This window comes from Notechis scutatus, chromosome 12, assembly GCF_049901735.1.
Source record: "Notechis scutatus isolate UNSWTSFEM ecotype Mainland chromosome 12, rNotScu1.2, whole genome shotgun sequence".
Taxonomy (NCBI): Eukaryota; Metazoa; Chordata; class Lepidosauria; order Squamata; family Elapidae; genus Notechis; species Notechis scutatus.
The window spans coordinates 12,767,092-12,784,568 of record NC_142020.1 but is presented as its reverse complement, the minus strand read 5'-3'; the positions used below and the strand labels follow the sequence as shown (position 1 = coordinate 12,784,568).

At 41.9% G+C, this 17,477-nt stretch overlaps 1 protein-coding gene across 3 annotated transcripts in view; it reads left to right on the top strand.

The window, feature by feature from the left end:
- DNAH3 (dynein axonemal heavy chain 3) overlaps positions 1–17,477 on the top strand; it is a 79,734-nt gene that overhangs the window by 15,545 nt on the left and 46,712 nt on the right. For all 3 annotated transcript variants that reach the window (XM_026685692.2, XM_087942148.1, XM_087942149.1), the window contains 10 exons: positions 1,746–1,924; positions 3,926–4,110; positions 4,850–4,973; positions 5,844–5,997; positions 6,557–6,701; positions 8,007–8,218; positions 9,815–9,906; positions 15,614–15,728; positions 16,792–16,908; positions 17,037–17,216. In XM_026685692.2, coding sequence (XP_026541477.2) covers positions 1,746–1,924; positions 3,926–4,110; positions 4,850–4,973; positions 5,844–5,997; positions 6,557–6,701; positions 8,007–8,218; positions 9,815–9,906; positions 15,614–15,728; positions 16,792–16,908; positions 17,037–17,216 — 1,503 coding nt within the window. The remainder of the gene's footprint in view (positions 1–1,745; positions 1,925–3,925; positions 4,111–4,849; positions 4,974–5,843; positions 5,998–6,556; positions 6,702–8,006; positions 8,219–9,814; positions 9,907–15,613; positions 15,729–16,791; positions 16,909–17,036; positions 17,217–17,477) is intronic.

The window sequence follows — 17,477 nt, the reverse complement described above, 5'->3', positions numbered from 1 at the left end:
TAAAGTAAATTTTACCAACCAGTTGTAGATTTCTCCAACAAGGAGCAAACTCAAACAGAAGCAGACATGTTACAGGTTCGAGGCGGCAATCCAGGAGCTCAGAAACAGACATCAGTTTCACTTTCGTTCAGCAGACAAGCAAGACACACAGCAGAGGAGAGAAGCAGTTTCATTTTCAATAGACAGACTCAGAGCTTAACATAGCTGCAGAGCTTAATTAGAGCCACGCCTAGACTATTTCTAGTTTCAGTTTCCAAACAGTCCTAATTGGCTGACTTAGTTGCTATGCCTATTCATTGGTTGACCTTGTTACCATGCTCTATTCCAGTTCATGAATATACTCTGACAGGATCACTGAATGAACTGTTGTAAGTCGAGGACTATCTTTATTGTAAAAAGAAAAAGATCCATGGGAAATTCTTCTACTTTAGGGCAGCTGGATTTAATCTTTTGTAGGGTAGACAGGCAACCTGCTTTAAATATTTCTCAGGGAGAAATATTTATGTGTACCACCTGGGAATTTCCTGAATCTGACCCTGGAATCACCATCTTCTCTTGTGCCATATCCGTCATCAGATGTTGGCAATCATGTTGGCGATTCTATTTTTATTAACAGCTGCATGAAAAAGGGCTGTTGAGCTTTGACCAAACCAGTCCCTTAGATTTTGAAGCCACGATGTTCTTCTTCTGCCTGGACCTTGTTTGCCTTCCATCTTTCCCTGGAGGATTAAATGAAGGATGCCATATTTTTCTGGGTTGTCGCATCACAGGTCCAAAATATTCTAACTTTCACTTTTTAATGGTTTTGATTATTTCCCTTGGCTTTCCCAGGCGGCTTATCGCCTCCTCATTTCTGATTTTGTCAACTGACCCTGGAATGGTGACCTAGAATTACCCCTTGATCCAATCCACCAAAGATCTTTTTAGATGCAGAATCAGCCTCTGGCACAGCATGGTTGTTGTGGTCCGCCAGTGGCCTGCGCAGCTGGCAGCAAAGTTCGACAATGGGGAGAAACATGGGCCAATCCTGGACTCTGGGGAGGGCTCGGACGAGGGATCGGCGTCCGACATAGAGATGGGGCCAGGGCCATCTGAGAGTTATGTGCGGACTCCGGAGCCCCCAGAATCTGACAGCAGCGAGGAAGAGAAACACAGGGAGCTTGTTCCCAGTGCGTGCTTGCACAGTGCTGCCAGAAGGCAAGAACAGTTAAGACAGAGGGGCGACGTGGGAATAAGGCTTGGAGATGATTGGCCCCTCCCATAAGACATAAAGGAGGAACAAAGGGATAGGAGCCTTTGCAGGAAACAACTTTGTTCGTTCTTGTCGGTTTAAAATCTGAAGCTCTGTGTTTGTACTTCGTTTGGCCTTGTATAACTAATTGGCAATTTAGCCATTGGCAGCATTTCAAGGGAGATAAAGGTGAGTGCTTATCAGCCTTATCCCGAAGGACTTTGTCAGACTTCAGTTGCACTATTCACAAACTGTTTGGGACTCATTATGGGCTGTGAATGCATACAATTCACAGCCGTTGAAATAAGTGGAGGACTACCTATAATTGCACCCATGAGATTTTTAAGTGCCAGTCCAAAACAGTCATTTGTAGACTGTATTTTTCCCTTCCTCCAGCCTAATTAGATTCAAACACTGAACCTGCTTTCCCTCAAATAGACTAAAATGACCCCATAGTGGCTTTTTTTGTTTTGTTTCTGCTGTCACACTTCCCCTTTCTTCCGTCGTCTTGCAGAAAATCGATGGCTTGACGAAATTGAAGAAAGAAATTGCTTCCTTGCACGTCACCGTTCCCTTGGCACTCTTCTGCCTGGACGCCCTGAAACTGAATGAAGAACTTTGTAATCGGACCCAAAGGCTGAAGGACAGATTGATTGAGTTTGAAGTGGAGGAAAACAGGAACCTCAACAAGAGGTATGGTTGAGAACAGCCTTCACCCGAGAGGACGGATCATTTCCAGCACCAGGAAGGCCCTGTAATTGTGTGTGAAGTATATGCAGGCAGGTTCAGTCGTCGGTATCATCAAATACAAAGGAATAAATAGCAAATAATCTATGCAGATGGGATTCTAATACAGGCAATCCACGATTTACAACAATTGGGCACTCCATTTTAAAGAAGAGACTGGACAGTCACTTGTCTGAGATGGTATAGGTTCTCCTGCTTGAGCAGGGGATGGACTAGAAGATCTCCAAGGTCCCTTCCAGATTCTATTCTATTCTATATTCTATATTCTATTCCTTATTCTACTCTGCTCCTTATTCTATTCGATTCCTTATTCTATTCAAATCCTTATTCTATTCTATTCTATTCTGTTCTATTCTATTCTATTCTATTCTATTCTATTCTATTCTATTCTATTCTGTTCTGTTCCATATTCTATTCTATTCCTATTCCTATTCCTATTCTATTCTATTCTATTCTGTTCTGTTCTGTTCTGTTCTGTTCTGTTCTGTTCCATATTCTATTCTATTCTATTCTATTCTATTCTATTCTATTCTATTCTATTCTATTCTATTCCATTCCATTCCATTCCATTCCATTCCATTCCATTCTATTCTATTCTATTCTATTCTGTTCTATTCTGTTCCATATTCTATTCTATTCTATTCTGTTCTGTTCTGTTCTGTTCTGTTCCATATTCTATTCTATTCTATTCTATTCTGTTCTGTTCTGTTCTGTTCTGTTCCATATTCTATTCTATTCTATTCTATTCTATTCTATTCTATTCTGTTCCATATTCTATTCTATTCTATTCTATTCTATTCTATTCTATTCTATTCTGTTCTGTTCTGTTCTGTTCTGTTCTGTTCTGTTCTGTTCCATATTCTATTCTATTCTATTCTATTCTATTCTATTCTATTCTATTCTATTCTATTCTATTCTATTCTATTCTATTCCATTCCATTCCATTCCATTCCATATTCTACTCTACTCTACTCTACTAATTTATTTAGTGACCCAAGTTACAATGGCAGTGAAAAAAGTGACAGGACCATTTTTCATGTTTATGACCGTTGCGGTAACCCCATGATTACAGGATCAAAATTTAGACCCTTGGCAACTGACTCATATTTATGATGGCTGCATGTTCACCTTTTGCAACCTTTTGATAAGCAAAGTCAACGGGGAGAGCCAGATTCACTTAACAACCACGTTATTAACTGAACAACTCCAGTGATTCTCTTAACAGTTGCGGCAAGCATGGTTGTAAAATGGGGCAAAGTTCACCTAACCACTGTCTTGCTTAGCAGCAGAAATGTTGGGCTCGAGTGCGGTCGTTAGTCGAGGACTACCTGTAAGAAAGCAGAGTAAGCTAGCTTCACTCATTTTGCTAAGCTATCCTGTGGTTTGGTTTGCATTGCATGTGTCTCGGAAGGCCCAAGGCGCTTCCAGGTTGAAAGGATTTGGTTTGGTTTTCTCTTATGTTTTAGTGCTTTGTGTTAACACAGGTCGTTGTGGTCTATTTGACAAACCACAACAAATAGGGGCTTTGGGATGTAGTGATTGCGTTGCTGTGGTTTGTACCTGATGTATTGCAGGTGGGTTTGACTCCAACAGTGATTGAGCTCCATGTCATGTATCCATAACTATGTTTATACTTATACCTGTTATCTAATAATTGCTTGACAAAAATAAATAAAATAAAATAAATAAAGCCGACAAGAGTTGAGGTTCAGCCTCTTTGGAGGACAGTAGGTTGGAAAAGAAGACATGGAGGGAGGGAGGGAGGAAGAGAAAGGGGAAGCAGGAGAGAGAAATTGAAAAGGAGGAGAAGAAAAAAAAGGGAGGAACAGAAAAGAGAAGTTGGACAGAGGGAGGGATGGGACGGGAGAGTATGATACAATGGTTATAGCTATAATTCTTTGTATGGTGGCTGTTATAGTAACCTTGTTTTTTCCTCTTCGTGTCAAGCATTTGCAACCAGTACAATATCATTGCCGACAAAGTCAGCGAAGTTCCTTTGACCACCGAGCAGCTGGTGGAACTCACAGCCTACCTGAAAAAATCCAGCGAAGTCACCGTGTTCAAGCTGCGCCGCGAAATCAGAGAAGCCATTTACCGGCTTGAGTTCCTCATGGATTACGCTGACCTTCCCAGTATGTTTGGGAGCAGAATGTGGCCTCTGGTGCAGGGAAAGGCTTCTGGGGTAAAGCTTGGCCTTGGAACTTCTGCCCATTGGTTCTTCTTGAGAACCTCGCCTCACCTGTTCTGACCCAGCTCCCCAAACACGACAAGTTAATGGAAGTTAATGGAAAGATTCCTTTATTGGAGCGCCAGCAGCCCTGGTAAAAAGTTTATCTCGCAGGTTAACAAGTCCGTCCATCCAGAAGATAAATAGTTGTCTGCCCCACCTATTCATCTCCGCTCCCTGCCTTTTATCCCCAGAGCTAGGGTGGGACCTCATTAGCAGCAGTGGCTCTTCCTTCCCAAGGACCGGCCCATAGATTTCCACTGCTCTCCTCTCCTCTGCCTTCTATGCATCCGTGCGTCAGGCACTGGACCCAGCTGTTTCTCCTCTTCCTCATCAGCCACCTCCAGACATGGAGGGTCCAGCAGCCGACAGGTCACAACATAACCTTTCTAGATGGGGTTGGAATTCGTGGTGACTAAGGAGCCTTTCTCTTCCCCCAACTCTCAACTTTCTTTAAGCCCTATGTACAGAAAGCAATGAAGGGGAAGATTCCGAGAACTTGGATCTGGTTGGAAGACCAACCGGATCCATCATAAACGTGAGAAGACTCTGGATTCCCCCCTAGTGTGCTGGCTTCTGGTCTTGGGATGTTTTCTTGGTCAAATAGAAGAATGACCTCCATCCGTCTGTTTTTAATCTACTAGATGAAGATATCAGATTAAATAGTACAGTTCTTCATTGGCCGGATGGGATCGAGGACATCTTTGATACCAGTCGGAATCAACTCATGAACAGGAGGGAACAAGTCGAGATTGCCCTGATTAAAAGGTGGGTTACAGATTACCAGAGAGCACAGATTTCCTTTCTCCAACTGGACCTGATCCATATTTCTCAGCTCAACGGTGGATTTTTAATGTTGTTCCCACCTGATGCTTGAGAAGTTGCGGAAAGAAAATGGTGGTATGCAGAAAAATGATGAAAAGCGGATATAATCGATGGGAAAGCAATGAAAATGGACCCAAAATCTTAGGGAAGCTACTGTTGAGTCAAGGGGGATCAAGCAACACTCCCTTTTTGAAATGTAACAATTGAAACAACAGCCAGTATGATTAAGGGTTAAACCTGAAGAACGGTTGCAGGAATTGGCTATGTCTAATCTAGTGAAAAGAAGGGTTAGGGGTGACATGATAGCAGTCTTCCAATATTTGAGGGGCTGCCACAGAGAAGAGGGGGTCGACCTATTATCCAAAGCACCTGAAGGCAAGACAAGAAGCAATGGATGGAAACTAATCAAAGAGAGAAGCAACCAAGAAATGATTAATTTCCTGACAGTGAGAACAGTCAACCGGTGGAATGGCTTTGCCTTCAGAAGTTGTAAGTCTCCAACCTTCAGTATTGGAGACAACCGTTTGTTTAAAATAGTATAGGGGCTCCTACTTGAGCAAAGGATTGGAATAGAAGACCTCCAAGATTCCTTCCAACTCATGGTGGTGATGATTTTAAGGATAATAATAAAAAAGAACAACATAAGCTTTTTTTATGGTCTACGTCCAACCTGTTATTATAAAACCTCTTTAATATACCCCCTTGTGATGATGCTCGAGATGGAACGGTCCTTGAAAACCCGTTTTTCTTATTTTAATTGAGAAAGAAAATTTCAGGTGGCTTTTTAAAAAAATTATCTTTGCTCCGAACCAGATGCTCTGAATTTGAAGCTATCCTTGAAGGTTATAACAAGGAAGTGGAAAGTTTCCGGAAGAAGGACGTCATGACTATGGAAGAAATGAAGAATAACGTGGAAAAATTCACTGAGTTATCAAGGAATTTGGACCACGCTCTTCTGGAATACGAGGTTAGTCTCCCTAGACTTCAAGAGCTAAGCAGGGATCTAAATAATTTCAGAAGGACTAATCCACGTAAATTGATAGATAGACTGTGTGGCATCAGGTTAGTGTTGACCAGTGGTGGGTGGTATTTAATTTTTTTCACTACCGGTTCTGTGGGCGTGGCTTGGTGGGCGTGGCAGGGAAAGGATACTGCAAAATCCCCATTCCCTCCCCACCCCACTAACCTGCTTTCCAGCTCCGTTCTCCTGTGCAGGGCAACCAAAGGAGACCCAGCCAATCAGCTGGGCCTCAATGGGAGGCAGAGATGGGGGGGCAGTCAGAGTTGGGATTTTCTGGTTCTCTGAACTACTCAAAATCTCCAGAACTGGTCAGAACCTAGAGAAGATTTCTCCATGATGATCTGTCAATGTGGTCTTTCAAGACCTATATGTTGCTTTATCGTCTTTTCCAACCCTGTGTGTATTTTAGCCCAATGTCTTTTAGCTTCCACGCAGGCCCACCATTCTTCCTGCTTCTTTAAAGTCATGCAAACCTATATCTGAATGACTGTCTTAATTTTAACAGACGATCAATAAGGAAGAGGAGTTACTTGAACGAGAGAAAACTCAGTTTCCTCTGCTGCAAACCATCATTTCGCACAAAATCCCGTTTGAGCAACTTTGGGTGACCGCTTACCACTTTCATGTGAAGTCTGAGGAGTGGATGAACGGTGAGGGTTTGTACAGGGTGATGGGTTTCTCATAAACACAAGGCATTTGTTAAAAGAATGAAGAGGGCGTCTTTAACTTACGACCAAAATGGGGACCAGAATTTCCAGGGCTAAGCAAGGAAGTTGTTAACACAGCTGCATCCAATTTTGCAGCCTTTTTGGGGGGGGTGCCACAATTGTTAATTTGGTATACTGCAGTCGTTAAATGAATCACATGGTCATTAAGTGCATCTAGCTCCCCCCCTACCAATTGACTTCGATTGTCAGAAGATGGCTGGGACCCCAAGACACTGCAGCCATCATAAATACATGTCAATTGCCAAGCTCCTGAACTTTGATCCTGGGACCATGTAAATGTCCTGGCAGATGTAAGTGTGAGGACTGGTCATAACTTACTTTTTTCAGTGCCTCTGTAACTTCAAATGTTTGGTAAACGGATGGTTGTAACTTGTAAGTTGAGGGCCTGTATTCAGTTATCACTCGCAGGGAAGGCTAGAATAAAATGTGTTCAGTTAATAAATTTAAAAAAAAATAGGTTGCCACCAAGAAGAGCAGAAGAAGGCAGGACAAGAAAAAAAAAAGGATGGAAACTAATCAAGGAGAAAAGCAACCAAGAACTAAGGAGACATTTCCTGAAACAGTGAGAACAAGTAACCAGTGGAATTGCTTGCTTCCAGAAGTTGTAGATGCTCCATCACTGGAAGTGATGGACAGATTGGATAACCATTTGTCTGAAATGGTATAGGGTTTCCTGCCTAAGCAGGGGGTTGGACTAGAAGACCACCATGGTCCCTTCCAACTCTGTTATCCTGTTAAAAGGTCTAGAATCTCAGAGAATCCTTCATGCATCTGAAAGCATTTTTCAAACTGTATAGTCTTTCCCCAATTAGGCGTTTTGTTTGAAGTTGTTTCCTGCTGAAAACAACTGTCTAAAAAAACCTTTCCTTGTTCTTTTTATCCTCGAGGCTGCCTTTTCTCCAATTAGGATCCCTGCCCAAGGACCCGGCCATCTTAAAAATTATAATTGAAAGGCTGTTATTCTGCTTATTTTCCAGCGCCAGCCAATCGTTTCACGAGTGCTGATGGAGGGGATTTAGAATCCCTGCTGCTGTCACCTTAATGTCACCTTAATGCAGCTGTCAGGTTAATGCAGAAGGTTCATTCCTAATTCATATTTTCCGTGGAACTTAGAATGTGTCAAACTTAATTGGGCTTGAAAGCATGCTCCCGCTTCTAACCATCTGCGGGCGCTTCCTTCTAACAGTTATTTTTATATTTTATTTTATTTTGCATTTCGGCATGTAGGGCCTGTCCTACAATTGAACTCGGAAGAAATCACCGAGGACGTCGCCAATATGTGGAGGACCATGTACAAATTGACCAAGACCTTTATAGACCTCCCTGGCCCTAAGCGGATGGCGGAGAATGTGAAATTTAAAATCGACAAGTTCAAGCAACACCTGCCCGTCCTTTCAATTGCCTGCAATCATGGGATGAAAGACCGGCATTGGGAACAGGTCTGCTGATCTGAACAGTATCCAACGTGCGGAGTTGTTAAGATGTGTGTGTGTGTGTGTGTGTGTGTGTGTGTGTGTGTGTGTGTGTTAGAAGCAGGTAGACTTATTCAAGAAACAGATGCTGTACAGCAGCGGTGTCAACAAAATTTTATTGAGGGCCGCATTAGGGTTGTGTTTGACCTCGGTGTGTGTGTGGGTCCTGGCTGGGGTGGATGTGGTCAGGGTGGGCGTGGACAACTCAACGTCACTGGTGTCTGAGGGCACCTGTGGTGGCCAAGTGCTAAGGCAGGACTTCCCTCAGCTCAGACTCTCCCTCACTCTCATTATAATCTTCCTTCCTTCCTTCCTTCCTTCCTTCCTTCCTTCCTTCCTTCCTTCCTTCCTTCCTTCCTTCCTTCCTTCCTTCCTTCCTTCCTTCCTAATCGGATCATTTAATTCCCTCAATTCAGCCCCTCAAATTGTACCAGCGTTGATTAAACGTATTATCCCTGTCCCTCCCTTCCTTTGCTGCTTAATTTCCTTTGTCTTCTTCCAGTTTTCATATCCTTTTGCTTCTTCCTGTCATTGCCATGCTAATTAACCTGTCATGCCCCACTTTTCAGAAATATGGCAGATCATTTTCGGTGTCATATTTCCAACCTCCTCTTAGGCGGCTGTGAGCTGCCTGCAGGGTGTGGTTTAAAAAGGCCACGTCAGAGACTCTGATGCTTTACAGATAGTCCTTGAGTTATGTCCACAATGGAGCCCAAACATTCTCTTGCTACACACGACCATTGCTAAATGGGTTTTTACAGGCTTTCTTGCCCCGCTTGTTAAGTGAATCACTGCAGTTGTGATGTTAGTAACACAGTCGTTGAAGTGAATCTGGCTTCCCTGTTGACTTGGCTTGTCAGCAAAGGAAGATCATATGATCCAATGATGGTTGTCCCAAAGGTGCTTTTTCAAAAGGCAACTGGACTTTCTGTTTTTTTTTCTTTTTGAAGACATTTCTCTTCTCATCCAAGAAGCTTCTTCCATTCTTCTTCTTTCAAGATCTATGGAGATTCTCAGTCAACCAGATCATGGTTATCCTAAAGGTCCAAGCTTTCCCCCCACCCCAAAAAGACAACCTTTCTGGTTTTTCTTTGAAGAAGCTTCTTGGATGAGAAGCAAAACATCTTCAAAGAAAAGCCAGAGAGTCCAGCTGACTCTTGAAAAAAAGCACCTGTGGGACGACTACCTGTCATACACACCCAAAAAAGGAAGGGCTTTGATCCCATTTTCTGATCACCATCTTCACTTTTCTGACCAAGCCTTGCTAACAACCCTGAAAACCGAACAGTGCTATTATCCCCATATAATTGAGGACAGAGGCCCCAAAACCTTTTCGGCACCAGGGAACGGTTCCATTAAAATAAGTTTTTCTGCAGGCTGGAGGGTGGTGTGGTTTTTGTGTGTTGCCTGCATTCTGCGGGTGGAGTTTCGCTTGGTTGCGCGACCCGGTTGCTGGCATGTCATGGCCCGGTGTTGTTCCAAGGACCAAAGGTTGGGGACCCTGATTTAGGATTTTCATCCATTTCTCCTTCGTAATGCTTGTCTCCCTTCTGATTTTTCCAGATCAGCGAGATTGTGGGCTATGAGATACGGCCAGATGACACCACTTCATTGATGAATATGTTGGAATATGGGCTGTCGAAATATATTGACAAGTAAGGAAGACCCCCTCCTCCCTCAAAATCCTTTATCCTTGTTTGCTGAAATCAAAGATATTTACAGAAGAGTCCTGGACTTACACCCAGTGGTGGTATTCTACCGGTTCGGCCTGGTTCTGCCGTACTGGTAGCGCCAAAGATCAGCTGGCAGAGAACCAGTTTGTTTCAAGCCTCTCCAATGCTCTGCAGTTTGGCCTACCCACTCATTTGCCTCTGCTCCTAGGTCCTCTTTAACCTCTCGGCTGTTTGGCGCAACAGAGTGGATTGCTGTGCTAAACAGCTGAGAGGCGCAGTCCCTTAGTTTTTACTGTTTTAACGTGTTCGCAAAGCACGCATTAGGCGCGTGAGTCATGCACAATCGTGCAAGTCGCGCGATCCCACCCTTGCAGCCATGCCCACCAAGCCATGCCCACCGAACTGGTGGTGGGAACATTTGAATCCCACCACTGATTACTGTTGTGGTTGGCTGGTAGTTGGTGCAGAAGGTAGCAGAATCGGACAGTGGGGAAGAACAGGGACCAGTCCGGGAGTATGGAGAGGACTCGGTTGAGGGTCCTGCATCTGATGCAGGGATGGGGCCAGGACCATCTGGGAGTGGGGTGCTGACACCGGAGCTTCCAGAGTCTGGCAGAAGCAAGGCAGAGGACCCAGGGGAGCCTGTTCCCAGTGCGTGTGTGCACAGAACTGCTAGAAGGCAAGAGTAGCTGAAGCAGATGGGATGACTTAGGAGTAAGTCTGGGAGGTCATTGCCCCTCCCATAAGGTACAAAGGACAGGGAAAGGTAGAGAAACCTCTTGTTAGGGTTTGAGGATTAACCCCTAGAAGAGTATTGCAGCAGTAGTCAAGCCAGGAAGATAAAGGAGAGCGGAAGGGCCCAGAGTATACACACACTGAACACAAACACTGTTTGTAGTTTAAATAGTTTTTAATCCATGAATCATCTTACTTCTTACAGATTGTCTCACGTTTAGGTATCTTAGATCTGTATGCTTGCTCCTTGTTTTTACTCCAATATTTGTGGCCATTTGAATTGCTGCCTGATTATCTTCATGTATAATTATAGGATAATCTACAGTTATACCTATATCAATTAACATTTGTTTATACATTATTAATTCTGTACATAACAGAGATAAACAGGAGAATTCTGCCTCCATAGTAGACAAACTTATATGCTGTTGTCTTATTGACTTCCAGCCTATTAATGTCTTACCCAGCATTATGGCTGTTCCTGAAGTCGACTTTCTAGTGTCTCTTTCTGATGCAAAGCTAGCATCTGCATAAGCACACAATTAAATCACCCTTTGGTTCTAAATACAATGAATAATTCATTGTCTTTTAAGATATCTTAATATCCTCTTAGCTGCAATCCAGTGTCTTTCACATGGTGCAGAATTGAATCTAGCCAACTGATTCACGCAGTACGATATATCTGGTCTAGACCAATTACTAATATAACTCAAACTACCAATTAAAGATTGATAAATCACCTTATCAAACTCGGGCTTTGTCCATCAGTGTTGCTAAACTCCTGACTCATTGGAGTCTTAGCTGGTTTACAAAGCTCCATCTTGTAATCTTTTAGCAATTTGCTTATCTTATCTTCCTGAGATATCTTAAAACCTTTCCGTGTTTTCTTTATATTCAAACCGAGATACTTCTTTATCTCCCCTAATTGCTTGATCTTTATTCTCTTTCCTAATGATGCTATTATTTTATTTGCTTCATCATTAGTTTCAGTTATCAATGCAATGTCATCTGTGAATAGTAATAATAATGATACTTTCCCATTTGTCTCCCTCTTAAACAGACATGGATCGGCTAAACCAGCTTTAAATCCTATATTGTCTAGTTCCTTTACAATATACTGGTTCCATTCATAGCCTGATTGTTTAAGACCATAGAGGCTTTTCTTTAACAACCAACAATCATTATTATCCTTATTTTCACTTTTAATACCAACAGGTTTTTTCATATAAATAATATGTTTTAATGGGGCGTGCAAGTAAGCAGTTTCCACATCTAAATGGTTAACTATATAGTTTTTACTAGCTGCCCACACTAAAGCTGCCCTCAAGGTTGCTGCCTTAAGACTAGGTGCAAACACCTCATCATAGTCATTAGCATTCTGCCTAAAACCTTGGGCTACTAACCTTGCCTTATGGATTAAATTACCATCTTTATCTATTTTTACCTTAAATATCCATTTGCAGCCAATGGATTTCTTTCCTACAGGTAATTTGGCATTTTCATACACCTTCATATCACTTAATGAATTCAGTTCCTTATTCATTGCTGCATACCAACTTTCTTTTTCCTTATTAGGATACTTTTTAATTTCTTCAACAGAATTAGGAACTTGATTAATCTGGCACACTGTGTTGCCTGGTACCTATCAGGCGGTCTAGATATACGTGTAGTTCTTCTGGGAATTACAGGGCTTACAGGAGGACTTTGTTGAACTACTACCTGTTCATCTTCCTCATCCTGTTCAGCTATTGAATCTGTTTCTTCCTTTATGGGCACTATTTCATCCTGTATTTGTCTCTTTACTTTATTTTTAAAGTTACAGGGATAACTAATGGGATTTCTATAGGATTCAATAATTACATCTTTATTGGCATCCTGTTCTAATTTCTCCCATCCTTCATGTTCTAGAAATTGGGCACTAGCACTACATAACACTTTAGATGTGCCTTTTCCCAAAATCTATATGCCCTATGGTTTGCCTGATAACCAACAAAGAAAAATCTTTTAGCTCTATGTTGCCCTTTTTTTCTGATTTGTGCAGGAATATGCACCCATGCTGGTGCACCAAATGTGTGCAGGTAACTTAGATCAGGTTTCCTGCCATGCCACCTGGTAAATGGTATTTCACCTGTTGTTGTATTAACAACGCTTGTTCAATATGTTATTAGCACACATTGTAGCCTCCCCACAAGAATCAGGTAACCCAGAATCATTTAACATTGTTCTAACCATTGCCTGTAGTGTTTGGCCTCTTCTTTCAATAAAAGCGTTATGTTCTGGCCTGTATGGAGCAGACTTCTTATGCTCTATTCCAGCTATCTTAAGTCTGTTCTGGAATTTGTTATTAATAAATTCCGTACCATTATCTGTCACCAGGGTTATCAGTTGTCGTTTAGACTTTCTTTCAGCAAACCTAAGCCAATTGAAAAATGTTGATATGTTTCAGTTTTGCTTTTCATTAAATAGCAAAACCCATATCTAGAATAATGGTCCATAATGCTCAGTATATATCTAGCACCCCCATACTGGGTTTCTTTGGACCTATTATGTCTGCAAATACTACTTCTAAAGGTTCTTTTGTTTTGAAACCATTTAACCTATTTGCAGGCAATACCTTGCTCTTATTGGCTAGTTCAAATGCTTTCTTTGGCCTTTTACATTCTGGCTTTTTCTCTTTTGCAGAATCTTGCCAAATGTCCTCTGCCTCCACAATTAAAACACTTTTTAATTGTGTATGCCGTTGAAGATAAATTCTCTCTTCTTCCAGGTGCTTTACTTTGCTTTGCTGGTTTCTTTCAAGCTTTGAAGATAATTTCTCTTCTTTCTTATCTTCTCTCAGCTCGTCACGCTCACGCCTTCTTCTGGCTTCTTCTAATAGCCTGCCTGTAATGTCGGTTAATGAGAGGCTTTCTTTTGGCAATACTTCCAACGAAGTCACATAGTCATCATAGCTTTGATCTAATGAAGATAATATTATGTAGACTTGTTGCAGTTCATTAAATATAAGCTCTTTTCTTGCAATTCTTGAAAAATGCTCTTCATACAGTTTAAATGAACTAACATATCTCCATTCCTCTGAAGATGCGTTGAAAGCTTCCGTGTAAGATTTATATGTGCTCCTACACTGTCCCAACATAAATCTTCCTGAGGTTCTCCCAGCAGTTTGCAGCATTTTCTTCTCCACTAATATGGACAAGCTGCTGATCACAGAGAGTCAGTCCTATGATGCATAAAGCCTGCTCATTCTTCAGTTTAAAGTCTTGTAACTTTTCTTTATCATCATCATTAGCAGGATCCCAGCTACTCACATCTGGTGGGTTTGCTATAATGTCCCACAAACCTTCTCTGCGTAGAAGTAAACTACATTTCATTGACCATGAAACATAGTTTGTTCCATCCAGCCTGGATATCATGGACAGTTGTGACAAATTTACTTGTGCCATTGCTCTTCAGATATTTTGACTATTTTAAACTAATTAAAACAGTTTGTTTTTACAGTAATGTGCAACTCACACCAACTCTCTCTGCTATATCCTGGTTAGTTAGACTATGCTGCTGGGCCCATAACCAATGTTAGGGTTTGAGGATTAACCCCTAGAAGAGTATTGCAGCAGTAGTCAAGCCAGGAAGATAAAGGAGAGCGGAAGGGCCCCAGAGTATACACACACTGAACACAAACACTGTTTGTAGTTTAAATAGTTTTTAATCCAGTTAGAGTTTAAAGCATTGTCATTCAGTCCATTAAGTCATTCACAGTATTTCCATCCAGTAAGACTCACTAGTATAGTCCAAGTTAAGAGTCCTGCAATATCTTTATCAGCCGATAAAGATATCTTCTCCTCCTCCGGTTTCACTCTCCAGAGAAACAAACGCTGGATATTCAGTAGAATTACGCAGTAAATCAGCAAACAGTAGCAAACAATAACAGTTAGTCACAGCACTCACAGTCAGTAATCACAGTTAGTCGCAGCAGCACACAGTAACAGTCAGTAAGCTTTCCAGCTTCTAATGCTTCCTTATATTGTAACTTCTAACCGCACCCTTAATCGGCTAATTGCCTGCTGCATTGTGCTTAAAGTGATAAGCACTTAAACCATGATATCTAAGTTTTATATATTTATTCACCCAAACCATATTTGGTATCAATGTTATACCTAACACCTCTGCAGGAAGCAAAGTCGTTCGTTCTGTTCAGATTAATCCTTGAAGCTCTGTGTGGACTTTATACTTCGGTTGGTTTTTTTTATAGTTCATTTGGCACTTTAGCTGTTGGCAGCAATTCAAAGGAGAGAAAGGTGGGTGCTTATCTCGAAGGGGTTGGCTGGGAATGAAAATAATTCCCAGCATTGAAATAAAACAAGATTTGTTTTAACTAAGTGTGTGCTTAATTACGGTCTCGGGAAGCCTTGGTCAGAACACTTACAGCCATTCGTTTAACCACTGTTTGAAGTTACAGTGGCACTGGAAAAAGGTCCCTTATGACCGGTTCTTACATTTACAACAGATTCAGCATCTCTCTGATCACGTGATCAAATTTCGGACACTTGGCAGCTGGTTGATATTTATGACGTGTCCTGGGGTCATGCGATCCCTTTTTGTGACGTTCTCACAAGCAAAGGTCAAATGGGCAAGCCAGATCCACTGAACAACTGTGTTCCTAACTTAACAACTGCAGTGATTCACTTAACAACTGTCTTGCTTAACAGTGGAAATGTTGGGCTCAGTTGTGTTTGTAAACTGAGGGCTACCTGTACAAGAAAAGGCAACAAATATATTTTCCTGACTCTTATTTTGCAAAATGTTCTCCTCCTTCTCTTTTAACACCCTGACCATTGGTGTTCATGGATAAGGAGGTTCAGCTACAAAGCCAAAGCAGAGAAAGTCGGACGTCCTCTTTCATTCCTTCCAGGAGTATCAGGTGTCAGTTTTGCTAACTTTCTCCTTTCCGTTGTAGAATCGAGCCGATTGGGGCAGCAGCTAGCAAAGAATATTCCTTAGAGAAAAACATGGAGAAGATGAAAACGGAATGGGTCAACATCCGCTTCACTTTTGTGAAATACAGGGATACGGTCAGTGTGTTCGTTCTTTGTCATTGAATTCTGTTTGATTTGACTCGTGTTTTTCATTTAAGGTGCTGAGTCTGCTCCGGATTTGACTATAGCTTTGAAGGAACCATTCTGTCCCACCCCCTGTCCAAAGCCCCTGAGAAGCTGATTATAGATATGGAAGAAACCTCAGAGAAGAACTCTTTAGTTAGGCCATTTGCTGTGTGTGTGTACGTTTTGCACCATCGGTCAGCTAGCAATCAGCACAAAGAAGCAACTCATACAAAGCACATTCATCCCTCCCTCCCCTGTGTTACCAGTGCCAAACATGGACACTTGCAATAAAGCATAAGCAGAGGTTAGTCACCACGGAAATGAGATGTTTGAGGAAAGCCACTGGAGTGGCTAGAAGGGATAAAATAAAAAAAATGAGATCATAAGAGAAAGAATTGGAATAAAACCAGTTTAAACTACATACAGAAATGGCAAGTTAAGTGGTTTGTTCACCTTGAGAGAATGTATCAATTCTACTAGACCATTCAACAAGAGGAGAAGGCCAAAAGGACAAGAGGCAGACCCAGAAGAAGATGGAGAGGAAACATCAAAGACACATTACAGCAGCATCAAATAACAATGGTTGAGGCCGCCACAAGTGCAAGTACCAGAACGCAAGACCTGAAGTGGTAAAAGAGGAAGAGAAGGAAGAGGAGGAGACGGAGACAGGCTCTGGAGAAAGGCACAGCCTTCATATCATCAGCCACAGTAGTTGCCAATACAGATGGTAAAAGGAAACCAAGGAGAGAAAATATGAAGCTGTGTCAGAGCTTACCTTTGTAGAATTGAGATCACAATGAAGCAAAGAATAAGATAGGAATCATAGTAGGTTATTAATGTTATGCATCAGTTCTCAATTCTCCTATCCTTCAGACATGTAGACTTCAACTTTCGGAATTCCACAGCCAACGTGTGGATTATGAAGTTTGCATCTACAGGGTGATGGATCCAATAGGGGAGTGGGAAAGGGTTTTAAGATCCTAGAAATTGAGCGTCAAAAATATTTTCCCTGCAACCACCTGTTTTCTTGCAGGATACTAACATCCTTTCAGCCATTGATGACATTCAACTGTTGCTGGATGACCACATCATCAAGACGCAGACCATGTGCGGCTCTCCGTTTATCAAGCCAATCGAAGCGGAATGTCGGGTAAGTGGCCTAACAGTGGTCTGTGGCATTCATCAGAATTCAGCATCAGACAGCTTTATGTCAACTTTAAGTCTTTCGGGTAAAAATAAGCCCTTTTGAGTTCTGAAACAAGTGATTTTTTTTTTCAGAGGTGGGAAGAAAAACTTCTCGTGATGCAGGAAATTTTGGACAACTGGTTAAAATGTCAGGCAACCTGGCTGTACTTGGAACCCATCTTCAGCTCTGAGGACATTATTGCTCAAATGCCCGAAGAAGGCCGAAAATTTGGAATAGTAGATGCTTACTGGAAGGACATCATGGCCCAAGCGGTAGGGATTTGGTTTTTGAAATCCTCATTTCAGAATTTTGTCCAGAGTCATGGTCACACCGGCTTAAGGAAGGACCTTGTGATGGCATTCCGAAAACTTGTTGAACTTGGTTACTTGGTAGAAGTGTTTGGTTAGCATGGTTGACTGGTTTGCTTGGCGTTTTTGGTTTCTGGTATAAAGCTAGCCCATTGGTGAGACCTGAAAGATAGTTCAGAGAAGAAGAACAACCAGGAGTAGTAGGACTTGTCCCAAAAGTGTTTT